Raw genomic sequence first — 20192 nt, forward strand, 5'->3', positions numbered from 1 at the left:
GCGACGCAGCCCGGAGGACACTCGAAAGCAACGGAGAGGGTGGCAGTCGATTTGAAGGGATATATGAGCAGTCGAAGGGGAAGACCTAGAATATATTGTGGAAACCCTGGAAATAGAGCGAGGATCAGGATCAGCACAGACACGACGGTGAAATATTTCGATTGAGTAATGGCCAAAGTCGGCATATCATGCAATGATGGTGGTGGAGGAATCTCCAGCTGCGACAGACTGAGGTGTTGGCAAATACTACTACGTCATACAGCCTCGGGGATCCTTCCTTAAGCAGATGTATATATCTTTCCTTTCACGGCGAGACGGGCACATCAATTCTGTCCAACAGACACATCAATCTGCCCATGGCACTCCTTGAAATTACTTGTTTTAATACTGACTCTGCGGTGGTAGCAGGCAATGCCGGGGCAGATCGCATCGAACTTTGCGATAATGCAGACGTTGGAGGGACAACGCCACCTTTGAGGTGGCTAACTGACCTGCGAGACAAGGTCAAGATACCCATCTATATCATGGTTCGTCCTCGAGGCGGTGATTTTGAGTATTCGCTCCAGGAATTTCAGGAGATGAGGGATACCATGACCAATTTCAGATCCACCGCAGATGGCTTTGTATTTGGCATTCTCAAGCCTGACCGGACCGTCGATGTCACAAGAACCTCAGAATTGGTCAAGCTAGCAGCTCCTTTGCCGTGCACTTTCCATCGCGCCTTTGATGAAGCCGCAGATTTGTTTCAAGCACTCGAGGACATCATCAGTTGTGAGATTAGGACAATTCTCACCTCAGGTGGAGCTTCAAGGGCCATTCAGAGATGTGATGTTCTGGCACAGCTTGTGAAGCAGGCGGGTGACCGGGTTGTGGTCATGCCAGGTGGAGGAGTCAGATCAACAAACATTGACGAACTGAAAGAAAAAACGAAAGCGCTCGTGTATCACTCGTCAGCTCTCATTGCGCCACAAAGGGTTGCTAATATGGCCGAGGCGATGCAGATGAAGCTGATCTTGCAGCCAAAAAAGTGACGGGAAGATGCTATGTCGCCACAACGACATGGAATGACGGATAGCATTTTATAGAAGCATTCAAAGGCGTCATACTTTTCATTATATCTATCGGTCGACGGCGTACTTCGGGCTCGAAGTTTGCATCCTCATCGAGGCAGAGCCATACCAGACAACGAAAGCTCCATACTTTCCAGGCTTGGTGCAGCCGATGCAAACGATTTCGCGCGTTTACTGCCTCTCTGGCTAGCCTTCAAGATTCAATCTCGATCCGCGGCTTTGTCTGTTTTACCTCTTTCTTGGAAGCCTCGCTGAATGGCTAGTCGGTTCACGTGCTGCCAGGGATTCCTTCCCGCCAAAAAAGCATCCGTTACGGGATTGGCCAATTCTTTATGCAAGACACTTACAGCAAAGCTCGAACCACTAACAGTTTTCAAGACGTTGATGGATGACAACCATCGACATATTACTTCGGACCATGCAACTTCATCACGCTTACTAAATATTCCCGGCGCCAGATCAGCACAGAACGAAGATAGATCCACAACGCTCACGAGAGGTACCACCTAAGGGCAATATCCACTGAGAAGGGCGGATTGAGCCTTGAAGAAGGTCGTCGCATTTTCATAGGCACATATCAGCCACCTCTGCCAGCTATCCTCTATTCTCCAGCCACAAGTGCAGCCAGCTCAAACCTTTGTCCACGAGGGTTCTGTGTCTCCGCCTCATCCACCGCAAATTCCACCTCATCCAAGGGAGCTGCACTGCTCAACATGGCTAACCCAACCGAGGCTGCTCCCAAGCCTGATCTCCCACATCCCGAATACCCAAAGTGGATCGGCAGGAAGTTTGAACCTGATGGAACATTACTGCCTTTTCCTGGAAACACTATCATCTGTCATCTCTCCCCCGAACGCGCCATGTACCGCGCAATGCTGGGTCTGCACGATGCACTTAAAAGCCACAAGTTCGCCTCGCAATACACTTTGTTACCACCCCAAAGCTGGCACATGACGATCTTTGAAGGTGTTACTGATCAGATTCGAGAGCCCCATGTCTGGCCGGCAGATTTGCCGCTCGATGCGTCGTTGGATATGTGCACAGATCTGTTCAGGGAGAAGCTCAAAAACTTCGATTTCGGCAGCGAGGCACCATTTCACATGACTATAGTTAGCTACGATCCACTGGTGGATGGCATTGCCCTGAAGGTCGTCCCTGCAACTCCCGCCGATGAAGCAAGGCTTCGCGGTCTTCGCAAGCGCCTCTCTGAGCTCCTTCAGATGTACCATCCTGCTCAGGACAAATATTCCTTCCACATGAGCCTCGCATACATTCTACGTCGTCTGGATGACCAGCAGCATCAGGAGCTCTGGGACTTTCTAGAAGAATATCGTTCCAAACTCCCCATTCATTTTGCACTGGGTGCTCCGGAATTCTGCACCTTCGACAACATGTTTGCCTTCAGTCGGCAATTCTTTCTAGGGGCAAAATGCTGACATGGTTTGGTCTAGAAATCATATTTTTCGCTGTTCAGGGCGTGGTCAGACAAACATTTTCACGAGTTTGCAGTTCAAAGACGGCTGTCAGGTTCGTCCTGGAATGCAGCAACTGGGGACCAAGTGCACATCTAAGCTAGCACGATCATCAGCCACTTCACCTCGCTCTCTTACGACATTGCAATGATCTCCTAAAGGTACATAATCGTCGTCCATGCCCACAGTACTATTACGAAGGGAGTCTTATGAACACCTTTTAGCTTCATGTCTCCGATCGACCAAGCACAAACAATTTAATGGCAAGATAAAGGAGAACTAGCTCAATCATAGAAGGCGACTCTAAGTACTCGGTATATGGCCTTTTTCAAGGGATTCCCGATATTGGGAAGGGTGGACTAGCCTCACGAAAAGGCTGCAAAAGTCTTTGCCCGCCACATTCTCTGCTACCAATTGGGCGGCTTCGTCTTATCTCAACCCACAGCTGCAACACCAATCAGAAGCATGGACTTTCACTGATCAAGTTGCTTTTGCACGTCGCTTCCAATGGATCAGAGTTCACACTGTCAATCATGTTGATTTTGTATCTGATCTTAGCAAGACTGAAGTTCATGTAAGGAGTTGTAACTCCTTCCAGCCATGGCTTCAGCCGAGGTGCCCGCCGCAAGGAAATACCGATCGCGAAAGCAGAAGCCTTGTGACAATTGTCGGCATCGTCGCATCTGCTGTGTTCGGGATGCGGAAGGTGCTTGTGCGTTATGCAGCAGAAGATCGATCCCATGTACATTCAGCTCGGAGCCATCCCCTAGGAAGCGTCGAGCCAGATCACCCACTAAGTCAAATGCTCCTGTTCATGATGGTGCCTCGGAAAAATCAGTCGGGACATCAGCCAACTCTGGTGGTCGTCGTCATTTGGTCGTTCCCACCGCGAATGCCACTGAAGGACGAAAGAATGGGGTCGATGGAAAGTACATTGGGTTGAGCGGTACTGACGATGTCTATTTTGTGGCTGAGCGAAGCCAACCCGTCGGCAACGATCCGGCACACGAGGCTTACTTTCGAGTATAATTCATGTGCCCACCCATTTGCATTGATTGATCTGATCAATGGAAGGACCGCGCATCTTCATCCGCATCGGTGGCGTCAGCCTCTTCAACCCATCGTGCTCGCTCGATAGAGCCTAGTGCTTCCCTAGTTCAGACGATCTTCCTAGAGAGATCTCACCCAGCAATTCCTTTACTTGACGAAAGTCTCATCAGAAGCCAGAAGCAGTCCAGACTTCTCAAGAATGCAATCGCCATTATATCAAAATACACATCTCCGGAGCTGGAAGGGCTCCACAACAATGTTCTGATCGAGAATATGACTGCCTCTTTGCTCCTTGAAGCACGGTCTCCTACACTTGAGACTATTGAGGCAGCGATCCTTTTCACCCAAAGAGCTTTACGGGGAAAGATGTGGGTGCATTTTCTTTTGTATACTATTCGATTGGCTAATCATAGCAGGAGCACCAGTGCCCCCGGAATGTATGCCGCGATTGGGTGTCTTGTGGCCATGTGCCATGACCTCGGGTTAAACATCGACTGCTCTACCTGGAGTATACCCGAGTGGATAAAGCGACGGAGAAAACGGTTGTGGTGGGGTGCTTACATGCAAGACAAATGGTAGACGAAGCACCCTATCTATGTTATGCTCCATGGACTTGACTAATCCCTGCCATCAGGTTCGCCAGGGCTCTGGGGAGGCCGTCGTTCATTAACACTGCCAACACCACAACACTTAATCTGACAGCATCCGATTTCGAAGAGGCTACATCGGAGTCCTTGGACGCAGGGGCAAAAAGGCCAGAATTGGTAACAGGAATACACTGCTTCGTGGCCATGGCCGCATTGACCGTCATTCTGAACGAGATCCTCTCAATTTTCTTCACCATCAGCTCCGTGGTCAGCCTTCGAGAAGTCAGCGGCGAACATATTATCAATATTGCGGAGAGGATTGAATCCGACCTGGCCGTCTGGCGTGCCACTTACCTCGACCAGATCCTAACACAGCGGTTCTTTCCGGATGTAACTGGTGAGATGTGTCTTCTCTTGCTGGGGGAAACCTTCGGTGTAGTTTCTGACGGTCTCAGGAAGTCTTGAACTCGCCTACATCACGGCCAGAATAATGCTTCTCCGAGGCATCTTTCCTAAACTCTATCGGAGGAATTTCCCTATGGATCGTTATGTCGAGCGGGCGGTAGAAATTACTACCCACGCGATAGCTCTAGTCGAAACCCTCCAGATCAACAGATTGAGTGCTTTTTGGTGGTCATGTAAGCTTCTTTCCCTGTCGATTGCGAGCCTCGGAAAACAGGAAGACAAAGCTGATCAGCAATCTCAGGTTCGGGATTCAATCTTGCTCTCGCAGGCACATTTATGGCTAGTCTTAAACGCCTATCCCCCAACTCGGAGCGCGCCACGTACTGGGCCAGCCGGCTGAAATATTACCGGACGCTCCTCTCCGCGCACGGCGTCAGTTTCTGGCCCGCCAAGTTCGCTGCCATGGCGCTGGCCGGTATGGCCAAGAGCCTGACCAAAGCGACAGAAGCCGGGGCCCGAGCAGGCATCGAGGCGGCATCATCGTCGACCGGAGCTACAGAAGATACAACCCCGAGCCATATCGATGCGTTTACCAGCCCGTTGACAACTTCAAGCGGTGTCTCATACGACTTTTTCCCGCATAGTCTTACCGAACTCAACGGGCCGGATTTCTACCTCGATTTGTGGGGGGAAGGTGATGGGTTTCAATGGGAGCCAGATCCTGTCTCCGATGCGACGACCACGGTGACCAGATGACCAAGGTCCGAGAGTATGTATTCATTTGTTTCACTCTTGTTGACTCTGAGAAAAATCTCTCGCATTGTACAAACAGGATACCAAGAATCAAAAAAAGGCAAGACGAAATACAGGAGACAGGAACAAGTCATTGCATGAGCCATCCAGATCTGAGCGCAAGCAGTCAGTCAACCAGCTGAGGAGCTCAATTACTCGTGTGTTGGCTCAAAATAATGATGGCGTCTCCTCCGCCTGTTCACGCCGACCAGTCAACTGACTTCGATCGAAAGCATCTTCAATCACTCTCCTCCGCTCACGACTACCTCTCTCCCTTTACGCAGCCGTGGCAGGTGTATGGGCACAATAAGACTCAAAATAAGAACCGAAGCAAATACCGCGCAGAAAAAGGTGATCCGCAACGATGCAGCATATGCATCAATTACTGCATCAGGAGTTAGCATTCTTGCTATGTCGACAATAAGAGTATCGGGGCGACCAACCTTGTCCTTGTATCCGCGGTTCAAGGGATTCAATCGTCTGCACAGAAGATCTTACTTTGCGAGAAATCGCATCGTCCGCCACATACCTCTTCAGGTTTGGAAGCAAGCTGGTCTGGAAGACTAGACTGGAAATAGCCACGCCTAGAACTACTCCCAAATTCCGCCACAGTCCGATTGTTGTTGTCACCACTGCTTGGTCGGCATGATCAGACACCACAAGGGCGCTCATCATTGTGTTGGGAAATATGAAACCTTGTCCCAAGGGTACCCCGGTGATGAGGACCATACTCATCGTGGCCGACATCTTTTTACTCATGAAAAGGATAGCCACTGACCCGACAAGATACATGAGACTCCCGAATACCAACGTGGGCTTGAGCCGTCTTGTGTAAGTGATAATATATCCTGTTGATACACCCGCCAGAGACCCAACCAGGCTCGGTACCGCAAGCCGAAAGCCAGAACTGGAAGCAGAAGTAAGCAGGACAGCCCGGAAAAATAGTGGCGCGTTGAACAAGACTGTGTTAGAGGCAATAGCTCCCAACAAATTCGCAAATACCATGTTGGCTACCGGCGCTCTGCAGAGGAGGTGTAGAGGCATCAATGGTTGGCTCGCCCTCTTCTTGACACGGGTGAAGACACATGATGCAATAATAGCGACGGCGAAGGATGCTGCCACCAATGGCGAGGTCCAAGGGAATATGTTGCCTCCTAAGTTCAGCGGCAAGATGAAACAAGTGATCGCAGAAATAAGTGAGGCGGATCCCAACCAGTCGAACGTCTTAAATGCGAGCAATCTGCCGCCTTCCTCAGCGCCTCTCAACTTTGGACCGTCAATCGATGGCGTAAAGGAGCTAGCCAGAACGAAACACAGGCATATGACGGGTACCTGCAGACCGAATGCCCACCTCCACCCAAGACTGTCGCAAAGCCATCCACCAAGAGCAGCGCCACATGCTGAACCCAAGCCGAAGGCAAGATTGATATGTGACTGGAATACCCCACGGTTTTCAATGCGGACGAGGTCGCTCACAATGATCAGACCTAAAGACATGGTGCCCCCAGCGCCTAATCCGCATGCTGCTCGAGCTACTATGAAGCTCTCAAGACTTCCAGCAAGGGCGCACCACAATGTGGTCAATCCGAAGATTGCCAAGACGAGTAAGAAGACTGGTTTTCTTCCAATCGTGTCCGACAGGCGACCAAATAAAGGTTGGAAGGCCGTACTAGTGATGAGGAATACAGTACTCAAACATGACGCCAACTGTGAAGCTCCGAAGCAAGAGGTAATGACAGGGTGACTGGATGGCATCAAAGTCGAGTCGAAACAAGCGATGAAATATCCCAGTAGGACGACCGTAAAGACCAACCAGAAGCATTGGGAGCTTATCAAAATGAATTTTGAGCCTTCTGTGTCTGCTTCAACATTCACCCAGTCGCATTCAACATCTCTGTCGCTGAGAGTTCCATAAGTTGGACTCTTGTTTGCGGATATTAAGGGCTCTTTCAGAATGCTGGTTGGCCGTCGGCTGAGAGGTTCGTGATAACAATAGCTCGCTTCGACCAGAGTACCCGATGGTGGCGAACCAAACTGTGCAAGACTTGTTTGGACCTCTTCGATGTTTACACCGTCTGATCCAGAACTTGACGATAAACGGCCACGCGGAGATGCTGACTGAGGGAAAGAATTGGAGAGTCCAAACAAATGGAAATTGCTGAATTTGTCGCCTTTTGCTGCAATATTTGCTGAATGTCCAAAATGAGGCCGATCTTGATCGGTGCGATTCCCATCTATGGGTGTCGGTGACAAATCTCTAGACATCATCGTCGGTCACGGTTTCCAATGAATCTGTAGCGTGCAGCTTGGATGGAACTGATAAGTCTCTGCACCTTGGATCCCAGCACCACTTCGACTGCGATACACACTCCATGGTGCGAGAGTCGAGCGGCTATATCGAGCACGAAGACGAAAGCCTATTGTTATACCGTGATCAAAGCACGAAAATTTACTGTGTCGACACGAAACTTTTCACCACGTCAAGCACCATGTCGGCGGAAGAATTGTTGGAGAATGTCTTGCTTGACCAACGGCCTGCTAGAGAGGAGCTCACCAGGCGGAGATATTGCTGGACGGCGGCTAGCGGGCGAAAAAGTTGCGCGTTGGGCAACAGCAGGGGATCGCATTGCACGGCGAAATAGACTTCAGCGAAGAGGTCGAGAACATTCCCCTGTCCGATCTTGGCGTGCTAGATCGGAGCCGGGAAAAAATATTCCCATACCAGGTCAGCAGGGAGAAGTGAGCATGTGAAGAAAATAGGTCATGGCGATGTGGCCTGGAAAAGGACGGCCAAAGGACGGCCAATATGTGGAAAAGTTTGGCCGGCGGCCAACTTGGGCGGCTCCACTTGCCCCCCAACGGCGCAGCCTTGCCGCGAGCCAACGGCCAACGAGGCTGCCTCCCATGCACGCACGCATGCAAAACTCTGCCTCTGCCTCTTCGAGCATCGATAACATAAATAGCAATATCCTCCCTCAAGTCAAGTTCGAAATGTTATCGATATCCAGCACCAAGACCCTGAAGCTCCAAACCAACTTGCGCATCCTAGTCTGGCGACTCCATTGGAGACGAAAATTACAACATCTCTACTACCCGGCCCCACCCCGTCTGGACAGCCGCGACAATTACTCACACATCTGCCAGAATGTCGACTGAAGAGATGAAGGCCGCCAGCCCCGCCGCGACAGCAGATCCAGCCAAGGACCTCAAGGTTGTAGAAGACGGTATAGTCACGACGACATCGCTGGGCGAGACGCGCCGCGTGTCCGCCAGTGTCGCCATCGATCCGGCCGCTGAGCGGCGCCTGGTGCGTAAATTCGACCTGCGCATCCTCCCTCCTCTAGCCGTCATGTACCTCTTCAACTCGCTGGACAAGTCGAATCTGGGCAACGCGAAGACGGCCCATCTGGAAGAGACGCTGCACCTCACCGGCGATGACTACAACATCATTTTGTCTGTCTTCGTGCCGTACGTCCTCACCGCCCCGTTCCTCGGCGTTGCTGGGAAGAAGTATGGCCCCAGCAGAGTCCTGCCTATCATGATGATGAGTTTCGGTTTCTTCAGCTTGGTGAGTTCTCGCCAGTTCGCATTCCCTAACTATGTACATGGCTATAACTGTCATCTCGTGTACACGTCGGCGCTGCCAGCACGACACCCTTCGGAGAGGGGTTTTTTTTTTCTCTTGGTCTTTTCCATTTCGATCGGCTGAATCTAATGGACTGAATCTATTATAGATGGTTGTTGCCGTCTACAATTTCGGCGGCTTGCTTGCTCTACGGTGGTTTCTGGGCATGGCAGAAAGTGCTTTTTTCCCACTCGGTAAGTCCCCCACCATATCTTTCATTCCCCTGTTGTCCCTACCTTCTCTTTTTGGAGAAATCACATGTGGAATTACAGTGGTGCTGATACAATTCATCTCTGGCAGTCATCTTTTATCAAACGACCTTCTACCGGCGTGGCGAACTGGCTCGTCGGCTTGCAATCTTCTACGCCGCCTCGTCCATCGCTTCCGCGTTCGGCGGCCTCCTTTCGTTTGGCGTCTTCCAAATCAAATCGGGCAGTCTGGCTCGGTGGAGGTATCTCTTCGTTATCGAGGGTGGCTGCACGATGCTCTTCGCCATCTTCGCATTCTGGTATCTGCCATACGATGCACAGAGTGCCAAGTTCCTCACACCCGAGGAGAAGGAGCTCGCGTTCTACCGAATCCAGGTCGATTCGTCCTCAGTCGTGGGAGAAAAATTCAATCTCAGATCCGCCCTTGCTATATTCAAGCATCCCACTAGTTGGATCATCCTCGGGATTGAAATCTGCCTGGGCGTCCCACTCCAGTCGGTGTCCTTGTTCCTACCCGTCATCGTCTCACGACTAGGCTATTCCACCGTCAAGACGAACCTTTACACTGTCGCGCCTAACATCTCCGGCGCGGTAATGCTAATCCTCTTGGCATTTGCTTCTGACTACACCCGCCTCCGCTTCCCCTTTGTGGCTATGGGCTTCGCCTTCACTTGCATCGGCTTCATCATCTATGCGGCGGTCGACGTCCACACTCAGCTTCACGTGGCTTACTTTGCCTGCTTCATGATGACATGGGGCACCAGCGCCCCGAGCGTCATCCTCGACGTGTGGTACAACAATAACATCGCGGACGAGAACAAGCGGATGATGCTGACGGCCATTGGCGTCCCCTTCGCCAACATGATGGGCGTGGTGTCGAGCAATATCTTCCAGAACAAGGATGCTCCCAAGTACATGCCTGCCCTGTTAACGACAGCAATCTTCGGAGCATGCGGGTGTCTCCTCACCTTGTTGCTGGGCGCATGGATGATCATCGACAATAAGAGGAGGGATTCCCGAGACGGTCGCAAAATCAAAGCCAAGGATATTCCCTCGGAACTCCTCGCCGCAGGACCCGCTAGTCCGGAATATCGATGGTTTTTGTGATCACGGACGATATACGGAAAAATATTGTAACAAGGCGAGGTGGCTGTGCTGTGATGGGCTGTGCTGGGCTGGTAGAGCGGTGGCAGGCAGAGATCTGTCAGGTCACATGTCAAACCTAAATGGGCTGGCAGAGAAGGGGGTGCGGAACAGTTTACAGTGCTGGCAGAGGTGCCATTCATTACAGATTGAGCAGAGTATCATGAATTCCATGGCTTTTTGGCGCTGTCTACCTAATTCCTGAGTGTTTTATCAGTCCTGTCCTGTTCCTCGATGCTGCCGCTGTGCTAGGTGTTGGTAGCCCTAGCCGCTGCCCCTCTGGGTGGTGTTGGTGGTGTTGTTGTCAGTATCAACCAGAAACGCGTTCCCGATTCCCGATCTGCTGGACAGGCCTCTGTGCGTTGTTGCACGTGCACGCCGAACCCTGAAGTGCTCTGTTACAATATAAGAGATTTGGACTCCTAGAAGTTGATCCTGAGGGTTGAGGCGGTTGTGGAATTTTGGGCATTCGAGACGCGGAGTCAGATGTTGAGATATCGGACGGTGCAGGACCAAAAAAGGATCTCTTTGTGGATATGTGCTGGCCTGGATATGCGAAATTGACGTCCCTTTCTGCACGATATCTTGATCGAGAATACGATGCCTTTACGAGCGCGATACATCCCTGTCAGGTTTCTCGAAGTCAGATTGTGTTTTTCTGCACCGATCATAACATACATATCTACTAGCCGCCAATTTGGAGAAGGATTTTGCTGTACACCAAAGCTGCCATCATCAATCGTCCAATCTCACCGCATCTCATTACATGGACCTTGCACCACAATCCACCCGATCGTTTTCGACACTCGGAGATCCCTCTGAAGATCTGTCAAAGCCAGCGAGCGAACCAGTCCAGAACTTGCTTCATCGAGTCCTCCAAACACGCCCGCTCCTCTGGATCGTCTGGATTACCTCTAACAGCAAACCCATGTCGTCCCGGCTTATAGACTTTGTGCTCCATCTCCGGCAACTTTCTGCCCGCCGCCTTTGCTTTTGCGTGGATGTCTTCCACCTTGCCCTTTTGCTCAATCTTCACGCCCACATCCTCCAATCCCCACCCAATGCTGACAGGTACGACCAAAGCCTCGACGTCACCCGGAAAGGCCAGATGGCTCGGATGCAAGGCCACCACGGCGTCCACGAGCGGCACTTTTTTGCCCTCGACCTCGATCATATTGCTCTCCAGCCCGGCTCGAATCGCGTACTTTCCGCCCCAGCAGAATCCCACCATGCCGATCTTCTGGCTCGGGGGAGTCGAGCGCCTCAATGCCTGCAAGAAATCCATGCAGACCTTATTGGTGGGCCCTTCCTTGTGCCTCGTCATCCACACGACCAACGACGGCGCCCTTGCGAGGAGGCCTGTATACTTTGCAAACGCCGACTGCTTTTTCGCATCGACCGGAATCAGAACATCGGCAGTCTTGAGGGGCACTGGATCTCCCTTGAAGAAGTCTGGGAGATAGACAAGCCATTCCCCGCTTTTGGCGTAGGCGTCAGCGATCAATTTGTTGTTGGGTAGCGGTAAGCCAAAAATGTCTAAGTAGACGACTATGATGCCCCGTGGGTTAGTCCAGTTGCCAACTATGTAGGTATTCAGACCGTGAACCTCTTCTTCCTTGCCCTGAGGTTGGCCTTTGTGAATTGTGCCCTGGGAAATGTGGTCAGTGGAGCGTGTTTGTTAGACTTAGATCGAAGATCTCAATACCTTGATGCACTCTTCGCACGAAGGATCCATCGTTGGTGTTCAGGAGTTTGTAATACTTGATGCTTACCAACAAGGCTCCCCTTCACAAGGGCGTTCGCTCGGCAAGAGACAGCGTGAACTAAATCTTTGACGGAAATTTCTGTCCAAGCTATAGTGGATTGATGGCTGAGGACCAAAAAAGGGCTCGAGAAGCACACCATGGTTGAAATATATTAGCCCTCCTCAACAGGCGCGACCAGCTCTCGATTACATCGCCACTGAACTCGGCGAGCTGGTTGCGCCGTCGTGTGTCTCGGTGCGTTCTCGCGCACTTCTCGGAGCGGAATTCATTGGTAAATGCACTGTGATGCGTTGTGAGTAGCTGCTTCAGGCTAGTTCAGGCCCCTACTTTGGAGGCGGCGGAACAACAGCGAGCCTCAGTCTTTCCCGCTCCACACTGTGACCATCGATCGGTCAGAATCATATCAGCGCCCATTCTTCCGACCGCAGCATGTCGCAGGGCTTAATACCAGTCACCGAGTCGGTGCCCGTCTCAGGGTCGAGCTCCGAAAAACCCGCGACTTCTGCAGCCGCTGCCAGTGCTCCGTCAACAGCGCCTGTCCAGGCGCCCAAGTCGCGCAGCTGTCTCGTATGCCGCAATCGCAAGGTTCGCTGTGACAAGCAGTCACCCTGCTCCAACTGCCGCCGGGCAAATATCGCCTGTGTCTATCCGTCGACCGACCGCCCGCCGAGGTGGACGCGCCGCTTCAATCGCCTCACCCACAATGTCCTGGCATCAAGTGCTCCGGTACCGCAAGACGCCAATCCGGACCTCGATAAGGTCATGGACCGGTTGCGAAATCTCGAGCAGTTGGTTAAGGAGCTGAGCGGCCAGCTGGAACAGGCTCGTGCACGTGCAGCAGCTCACTCGGCCGCCGGCGGCTCATCTGGTGTCAATTCTCCTGGTAGCTCTAGCCAGAACCGCGATGCAGAGCACCACAGGGATCTGTCACCCGCCACCGGTATCAGCAGTGTTCGCAAGCAGTTTGGCCGCTTGGTCCTCCAGGATTCCAGCCGCAGCCACTATGTGAGCAGCGCCTTCTGGTCTCGGGTCGACGACGAGGTAAGTCGGCGCTTTGTGGTCACATCTCCATCTTGCCGGAATGGCTGCTTACTCTCGCTGCAGCTAGATGGCCTGGAGACGGAATCCCGTGGCCTGGTAGCAGACGACTCCGACAGCTCATGGGATGAAGCATCCCCTGGAAGGGCCTCCTCCACCCAGGAAATTGAGCGGACGCCTGCGGAGCGCCATGCGCTCCTGTTTCGACACAATCTGAGTCCTTCAGCTCCCAATTTACATGAGTTCCGGCCACTGCCATCACAGGTACCGTTTCTCTTGGACGTCTTCTCGCGAAACGTGAATGTCTTCATGCGAATCGTCCACATCCCGACCCTTACTAAGATGGTCAATGATCTGGGCGGCGCTGGCAGGACTCCCCTCACACCATCTAACGAAGCCTTAATATTCTCCATCTACTACGCCGCTGTCACCTCTATGGAGGAAGATGATGTGAGTCGTCCCTGAGCCGTGACGCCGGTGTTCGGACATATGACTGAGGATGGTACTGATCATCTTTCCCCAATAGGTTATGACCAACTTTGGCTCCTCAAAATCCGACCTTAGTCTCAAGTATCGTCTTGGCCTGGAGCATGCCCTGGCAAAGGCAGACTTCCTCAATGTCCCTGACCTGGTTCTAATTCAAGCATTCGCTCTTTTTCTATCTCTTGCTCGCCGACATGACAGCCCAAGGTTCGTGTGGATGATGACTGGACTCGTCATCAGGATGGCCCAGTTCCTTGGGTTGCAACGGGATGGGGCGCATTTAAAGCATCTGACTCCTTTTGAGATTGAGATGCGGCGAAGGCTTTGGTGGACTCTGTGTAGGCTGGATTTGAGAGCTGCGGAGGACCAAGGGACGGACCTTGGTATTGCGAAGAGCAGCTTCGACACAAAAATCCCGTTGAACATCAACGACGCAGACATCGACCCCGAGTCCAAACTGATCCCTACAGAGCGCTACGGCGTGACAGATATGACATTTGCACGCATCTCCGCTGGGATAGTCGATGTCATGAGGCAGATGATGACCCGTGGTCCAGAAGCGGGGGTGGCTGACCTCGAGGACCAGAGCCATCTCTTGAATGAGATCTACCGGAAATTCGAACAGGAATACTTTCAGCACGCCAGCGAATCAGGGAATATTGCCTATTGGGTCACAGTCGCCGTCGCGCGGATGGTCATGGCCAAGATGACGCTCATTGTTTTTCTCCCTGCCCTCTTCTCTACCTCAAGCGAGCGCATCTCGGACGAGATAAGAACCAAGCTGCTGGTCTCGGCAATTGAAGTCGCAGAGTACAATCATGCGCTGAACGCCGAACAAGCATGTCGGCATTGGCGCTGGCTGTATCAGAGCCACACTCATTGGCATGCCATTGTATACCTCATGATCGAGATCTCACGCCGCCCTTGGTCGCCGATTGTGGAGAGGGCTTGGGGCGCCCTTCACAGCAACTGGCTGATTCCAGCCCGGGCCCCCATGGACAAGGACTTGCGCATCTGGATTCCACTGCGAAAGCTGATGGGCAAAGCACGGAAGCATCGCGACGACGAGATCCAAAGGCTTCGAGCAGATCCACAGGCCGCGGCAAGGCTAGAGATGGGAGACCAAAAACTCCCGGTGCCGTCAAGCTCTGGCCCGTTTCCAACCGGGTTCGGTGTCGACATCTTCCGTGAGCGATGGCGCCAGCTCGTAGCCATCCCAGCGGAGCCGGGTGACCGCGGTGACGTGTCGCAAACTCCCGACGCTGGACTTGCCGACCCTCCAATGCACCAAATTCCCCCAGAACTACCGTCTGCAAGAACTATTCCTACAGGAACCTCAAGGGATCCGGGCTTCGATATGACCTTTGAACCAATGCATCTGGGTATGGATGGACAGCAGGTAAGCCAAACTATAGAGAGCACCAATATCAAGGACCCTAAATCGTCAATCAAAACGGGTGGTCCGGGCGAATTGGTCTTGAAACAGACTCTTGGGCCATCACACAATGCCTTTCCCACGATCCCGGATGACTGGGCGGATGGTCGTACCATGGGGCCTGATTTCCACGCTTGGCTGTGGGCTGATGCCGACCCCTCGGTCGACGTGTTTTCCAACTGGGAGGTGGATTCCATTGATCCCAGTATGGACCTGGGCGGTGAGGTAAACTGGTACGACTGGGTCGAATCTGCCAAGGGCATGGAGTGGGATGCAAGACCTGTTTATAGCGCTAGGTAAGGAGAGCTCAGTTGAAATCCCTAGCAGGTATCTGGACGGGACTGTGTTTTTTTTTTTTTTTTTTTTTTTTTTTTCCCACGAAGTATGCTCGACGAGGTCTAGAATGAGAGGTGGTTGGGGGGATTGAAGGAAGTTCTTTGTGCCCATGGTTAGACCGTATTGGCCCGTTGGGCAGAATTCATTCTTGCTTCTTCGAGACTCGGAAGCCGTGAACGGCCAGAGGGCAGATTGGGGTCAAAGACCTCGCTAATCATCCTCTCAAAGTGCCTCTAGCAACAAATGCGACAATCAGATATTGCAACCACATATGAACTCCCCGAACATGGCAAACCCTCAATGACCATCCAGACGCGGCCGGCCCTCTACATAGCTAGTCAGCAAGGCCACTCAGCAAGCCCCCGATCACGACGCCGACGGGGACAAAGCCCCAATGACCCCACTGTCCACCGCCAATCTGCCGCAGGCTGATGAACCCATCTGCCACGGCCACCAGCGTGCTCGTCCACACCATGACCGTCAGGGCCTTGCGGCTGCCAAAATACGACGTCGACATCAGCGCCGTGCCGAGGGCGATGGTCCGCGCGCCCTCGAGCATCATGACGCTCTCGACGAGTCTCCCCTCGGGCGTGTCTTCGATCGAGCTGGCGCGGGCGCCCGGGTGAGGGAACTGGAACAGCGCGAGCGCCGATCGCGGGTTGAAGAGCGCGTTGACGCCCAGGCCGAAGGCGAAGATGCCGAAGCCGCCAACTATGCGCGGGAGGTAGGGCGATTGGGAGACGGGCATGATTGTTTTTTTTTTATCCCCCTTGTCTTTTTTGGCTGTGTGGGACTCTTTTACCTAGGACTGTACGTATTGTTTTGCTGGGGATTGCTAATATGAAAAAAAAAAAAAGATAGGTATTACTCCGTATGTATATACGTCTCGAATATGAATGGTTGAGTATGCGATTGCTATAGACAACGATGATGATGATGTTGTTGTTGTTTTGTTGTTGATGAAACACTGCAAGGAGAGTCAAGTCAGTGATTCTGTGTCACGGTTGTTGATTTAAGTTTCCCATCAGATGTCAATGTTAAAGCCGCGGGAAAAGCTTGAAGCAACCTTATTCCCAAACCGTGCGCTCGGTTAAGCACGCGTCGTACAGAAGTGCAGCCCTTAACCCGAAAAGGTTGGGGGCGGGCGTAGCATTACTACTCCGTACGGTTATCAAAGGACACGGTTATCTGATATTGATGATCAGCTCCACTTCTTCGGAGGCTTCTTGTACGGAGTAATTGATATATATATATATATATATGCACATGCAAGCTACGTACTCGCGCTGGGCCACGTCAGTGATCACCAGCGGCAATTTCATTCCGCAGTCTTATCATTGCATCCCCGGTACGAATAGGCACGTACATGGGGTACGGGGTTGACTTGAGCACGTAACCTGTTTCAGAGTCGACTCACAGATAGGCTTTCGGGTGGGCGAAGGTATGGGCAAAGGAAGTACTTGGTGCATGGCAATCACAATCACAATCAAACCCCTGCCATCTTAGGATATCAGCCCTTCGTACCGAGTAGTCCCTCACTCCCTCTACCCTGGCTGCTCTGCCTCGACGGCTGCTCTACCTACCTGGTTCGTCGAAAGAATTGAGTTCCCCACTTCACGGATGGTGTCATCGCCGCTTGGTAAGCAAAATCAAAACTCGGACACTCGGATACTCGGATCCTTTAGCTCCGTACGAGGTACTATCGTGGGTTCCAACGTCAGGCTCCTCAGCCTGGAACAGACTGCGACGCAAGTGCCATACGGTGAGCGTGGTCGCGTTTGTTTTTTTCTATATACTAAAGCGATGGGATATCAAGAGAATTCCATGCACTGGAAAGAAGAAAGATGGCTTCTGAATCCACACGGGGGTGTCCATGGCGCTCCCACAGGAACAGTCTGTGACATTTCCGTGCTGGCGTCTCACTTCCAGTCTGTGTCGGTACGGACCCGGGGTATGTAGAGATGCCGCAAAGGACGCGCAACTGATCTAAGCAGACCTGGCCAGTGCGGTGATTGGGCTTACGAGTTCTTCCTCTGAGAGATCTATGAGAGTGACTGTTGGCCGTCGTTGTTGAGTTGGACGTCGACAGAATTTACTGGCGTGGCAGGTCGGCTGTTACCAATGCGAATGCGGGTCAGACGGCACAGCAAGCACCTCAACGGCCTTGCTTTCCAGGAATATACCGCCCATTCCTGGGATAGCTGACTCGCTCTGTTGGGTAACCCTGAAGTACTGGGTATCGTGGTCATAACAACACGTCTGCTTTGCTCCAGGTATCGCTTCCCTTTTGCACTCGAGTGCCCAGATGGCATAGCACAAGCCACTCGAGACGTTGATTCAATGCACTTCAAGGTCCGTTCCCCGTACTCGGTACTCTGACTCTCACTTGAATCTGGAGGCGCACGCATGCGAAGGTTTTTCCCCCCAGATCCAGAGATCTTGAATTGCCATTTTTGAGTATTTCCACTTACTCCATACATACAACTAATATTGCTTTCATGCAGAACATCACCGAAAGAGGCTGCCGGAGAGGTGGTGTGCTCCTTCTGGGATTACTGAACGCGATGGTGACAGAGGCTGGAAAGGCTCGTTTCCACATGATGATGTTTTGTATCCTTTAATTAGATACTCGGCTAAACGGATTAAAGAGCGAAGTTACGAGGCTGAAAGATGGCAGGGATGTTATGGGAGAAGAGAAAAACGTGGCTGCCCCCCCTTGCCCCACTAAGGCCTTTAGCGTCTCCTAAAAGGGTCTGAGCTCTGGCCAGATTGGGACTAGCGCTTCTATACCGAGAGACGTGGGACGGAAAATTCAACTCAGGGGAAAAAGGGAAAAGATGTTCATGCCCGCACTAGCTCGCTTTACCTTTTGCTTTCAAACCTCACGCACCGCATGGCAGTCGGCCACAAAGGTGCCTCGTCATCATTACGCCCTCCGCAGTTACGCAGCACGAGAGAAGCAACGAAGGAGGGGAGGCTCCGCTTCGATTCTTCCGTGGCACAACGGAAGGATAGCAGAGCGTATCCTGGGGGTCGAGTGAGACCAACGAGTTCTGGGTAGGTAGGTACGAGCACAAGACTTGCACCCGCTTGGGACAATCCGGGCTCGACCATCTTCGGTAAGAGAAAGCTTGGTTCTGACATTATCGGTTTCCGAAGTCCCGTATGCGACGCGCCGCCTGTTGTGTCTCAGTCCATCTTAGCCTTGGCCGTTCTGGGCTTGCGAGGATCTAATCTCCCCTGTTGTCTTGTCTGATCCACGACTCAACCATCTCTCACCAACAACGTGGGCGCGCTCACCGTGCATAGAAATGCCTATGCTTGGCCTCTCCTTTTCCCTGCGATGTGATAATCTCCTGAGCCGCGGTGCAAGCACATGATTCCCCAGTCGGCCGCTCTCTTTGCTCCACAAGTCAAACCGTGCCTGTCAGCCACGGCTTGACTGATATCAGCTGTGAGCCCCTGTCTCCTGGCAAAATTCACAGACCGAGTGGAGACGATCTTGTTTCTTGCCGCAGAAGGCACTTCACAAGTGGTAAACCGTGCCTGGAAGTCATGCATCGCATCGAGTCAATGGCTTGCTTCGAGCGAGACCCCCCCTCTCCCCCGGCACCACGGCTCTCCCGACGTTAAACCGCCGTCGTTCATGTACAAGTTCAAGAAGCCTTCCATCCTCTCCGGTCCTGTTCTTCCTGCTCACACATTCGTTCTTCGCACCCGTGATTTTTGAAAGCGTTTGCTTTCGTCCTCTCGTTTTCATTCTGTCACTCCTTTCCTACTGATATTGTTATGCGGTCGCTCCTTTATGCGGCGGCAGTCTTGCCGCTGCACACCCTCGCTTGGGGTGGCAACAAAGCAACCGATATTGACGAGATCGTGGTGGTGACTACAACCAGAACAATCACTGTGTGCCCTATTACAGAAGCATGGACTTGCGGACCTGAATATCCGACAGCCCCATGGCAAGACTGGACTGCATCAAGTACCGGGGTAGTGTCAACAACAACCCCCGTTGGCGGCAACGAGGGTGATGGGCATGGTCACGGCGGCCATGATCATTCCGGAAGTTCGAGCTCATCAGCATCTGGCCATCACGGCGGGGGCTCACACTCTTCTGGAGTTTGGACTTCGTCATCTTCCAGCCCCAGCGCCGGTCCATCTGGAAGCCCAAGTTCATCCAGCCCATATTCAAGCCCGACCTCGACGAGCCCGTATGGACACCCTACCTCATCCGGCCCGGATAGTAGCCCGACTTCGTCTAGTACCCATGGACACCCAACCTCCACTGGCCCTTCGGGAGGAGACTCGTCGTCCACCACAACCGATCCTCCTGCAGGAGGCTCGAGCACGACTTCTGGCCCTGCTGGAAGCTCAACTACAAGCGATCCTCCAGTGGGACCGGGATCGACATCGAGCTCGTCTGGACCTGCTGGCAGCTCAACTACAAGCGATCCTCCAGTGGGACCGGGAACGACATCGAGCTCGACTGGCCCTGCCGGAAGCTCAACTACAGCTGATCCTCCTGCTGGAACTTCGACCTCGTCTGCTCCTTCTGGAAGCTCAACTTCAAGCAATCCCCCGGTTGGCCCCGGCACAACATCCAGCTCTTCCATTGATCCCCCAGCTGGAACCACAACCTCGTCCACTACCAGCTCCGCTGACCCTGCTGGTACGTCCAGCACTTCTTCCGGCTCTCCTGGCACCAGCAGCTCGAGCAGTGTCGACCCGCCAACCAGCTCATCCTCTGGTTCGCCAACTACCAGCTCCTCCAGCAGTGTCGA

The 20192-nt window shown here is 52.6% G+C and overlaps 9 protein-coding genes across 9 annotated transcripts in view; 6 read left to right on the forward strand and 3 right to left on the reverse strand.

Annotated features, from left to right (window-relative positions):
* Positions 1 to 356: 356 nt before the first annotated feature.
* On the forward strand, positions 357 to 1031 carry A1O5_01188 (uncharacterized protein; the record flags this gene model as incomplete). The annotated part of the gene is made up of 1 exon (XM_007741807.1): positions 357 to 1031. One exon carries the CDS (start codon positions 357 to 359, stop codon positions 1029 to 1031), a length of 675 nt encoding a protein of 224 aa, XP_007739997.1.
* Positions 1032 to 1783: 752 nt separating this feature from the next.
* On the forward strand, positions 1784 to 2506 carry A1O5_01189 (uncharacterized protein; the record flags this gene model as incomplete). The annotated part of the gene is made up of 1 exon (XM_007741808.1): positions 1784 to 2506. The coding sequence occupies one exon, from the start codon at positions 1784 to 1786 to the stop codon at positions 2504 to 2506; it is 723 nt and encodes a 240-aa protein (XP_007739998.1).
* A 1877-nt stretch (positions 2507 to 4383) lies between these two features.
* Positions 4384 to 5340, forward strand: A1O5_01190 (uncharacterized protein; the record flags this gene model as incomplete). The annotated part of the gene is made up of 3 exons (XM_007741809.1): positions 4384 to 4576; positions 4635 to 4817; positions 4886 to 5340. The coding sequence occupies 3 exons, from the start codon at positions 4384 to 4386 to the stop codon at positions 5338 to 5340; spliced, it is 831 nt and encodes a 276-aa protein (XP_007739999.1).
* A 278-nt stretch (positions 5341 to 5618) lies between these two features.
* Positions 5619 to 7641, reverse strand: A1O5_01191 (uncharacterized protein; the record flags this gene model as incomplete). The annotated part of the gene is made up of 2 exons (XM_007741810.1): positions 5619 to 5761; positions 5820 to 7641. The coding sequence occupies 2 exons, from the start codon at positions 7639 to 7641 to the stop codon at positions 5619 to 5621; spliced, it is 1965 nt and encodes a 654-aa protein (XP_007740000.1).
* Positions 7642 to 8521: 880 nt separating this feature from the next.
* Positions 8522 to 10317, forward strand: A1O5_01192 (uncharacterized protein; the record flags this gene model as incomplete). The annotated part of the gene is made up of 3 exons (XM_007741811.1): positions 8522 to 8944; positions 9111 to 9195; positions 9302 to 10317. 3 exons carry the CDS (start codon positions 8522 to 8524, stop codon positions 10315 to 10317), a joined length of 1524 nt encoding a protein of 507 aa, XP_007740001.1.
* Positions 10318 to 11182: 865 nt separating this feature from the next.
* On the reverse strand, positions 11183 to 12088 carry A1O5_01193 (uncharacterized protein; the record flags this gene model as incomplete). Its single annotated transcript, XM_007741812.1, has 2 exons — positions 11183 to 12001; positions 12059 to 12088. 2 exons carry the CDS (start codon positions 12086 to 12088, stop codon positions 11183 to 11185), a joined length of 849 nt encoding a protein of 282 aa, XP_007740002.1.
* A 460-nt stretch (positions 12089 to 12548) lies between these two features.
* A1O5_01194 (uncharacterized protein) lies at positions 12549 to 15375 on the forward strand (the record flags this gene model as incomplete). Its single annotated transcript, XM_007741813.1, has 3 exons — positions 12549 to 13160; positions 13224 to 13607; positions 13684 to 15375. 3 exons carry the CDS (start codon positions 12549 to 12551, stop codon positions 15373 to 15375), a joined length of 2688 nt encoding a protein of 895 aa, XP_007740003.1.
* A 370-nt stretch (positions 15376 to 15745) lies between these two features.
* A1O5_01195 (uncharacterized protein) lies at positions 15746 to 16159 on the reverse strand (the record flags this gene model as incomplete). The annotated part of the gene is made up of 1 exon (XM_007741814.1): positions 15746 to 16159. One exon carries the CDS (start codon positions 16157 to 16159, stop codon positions 15746 to 15748), a length of 414 nt encoding a protein of 137 aa, XP_007740004.1.
* Positions 16160 to 19678: 3519 nt separating this feature from the next.
* Positions 19679 to 20192, forward strand: part of A1O5_01196 (uncharacterized protein) — a gene marked incomplete at both ends in the record, with an annotated part of 2830 nt that continues 2316 nt past the window's right edge. Inside the window, one exon of the mRNA XM_007741815.1 lies at positions 19679 to 20080. Within this exon, the coding sequence (XP_007740005.1) occupies positions 19679 to 20080 (402 nt within the window). The remainder of the gene's footprint in view (positions 20081 to 20192) is intronic.

Source organism: Cladophialophora psammophila (assembly GCF_000585535.1).
Source record: "Cladophialophora psammophila CBS 110553 chromosome Unknown aczJe-supercont1.1, whole genome shotgun sequence".
NCBI lineage: Eukaryota > Fungi > Ascomycota > Eurotiomycetes > Chaetothyriales > Herpotrichiellaceae > Cladophialophora > Cladophialophora psammophila.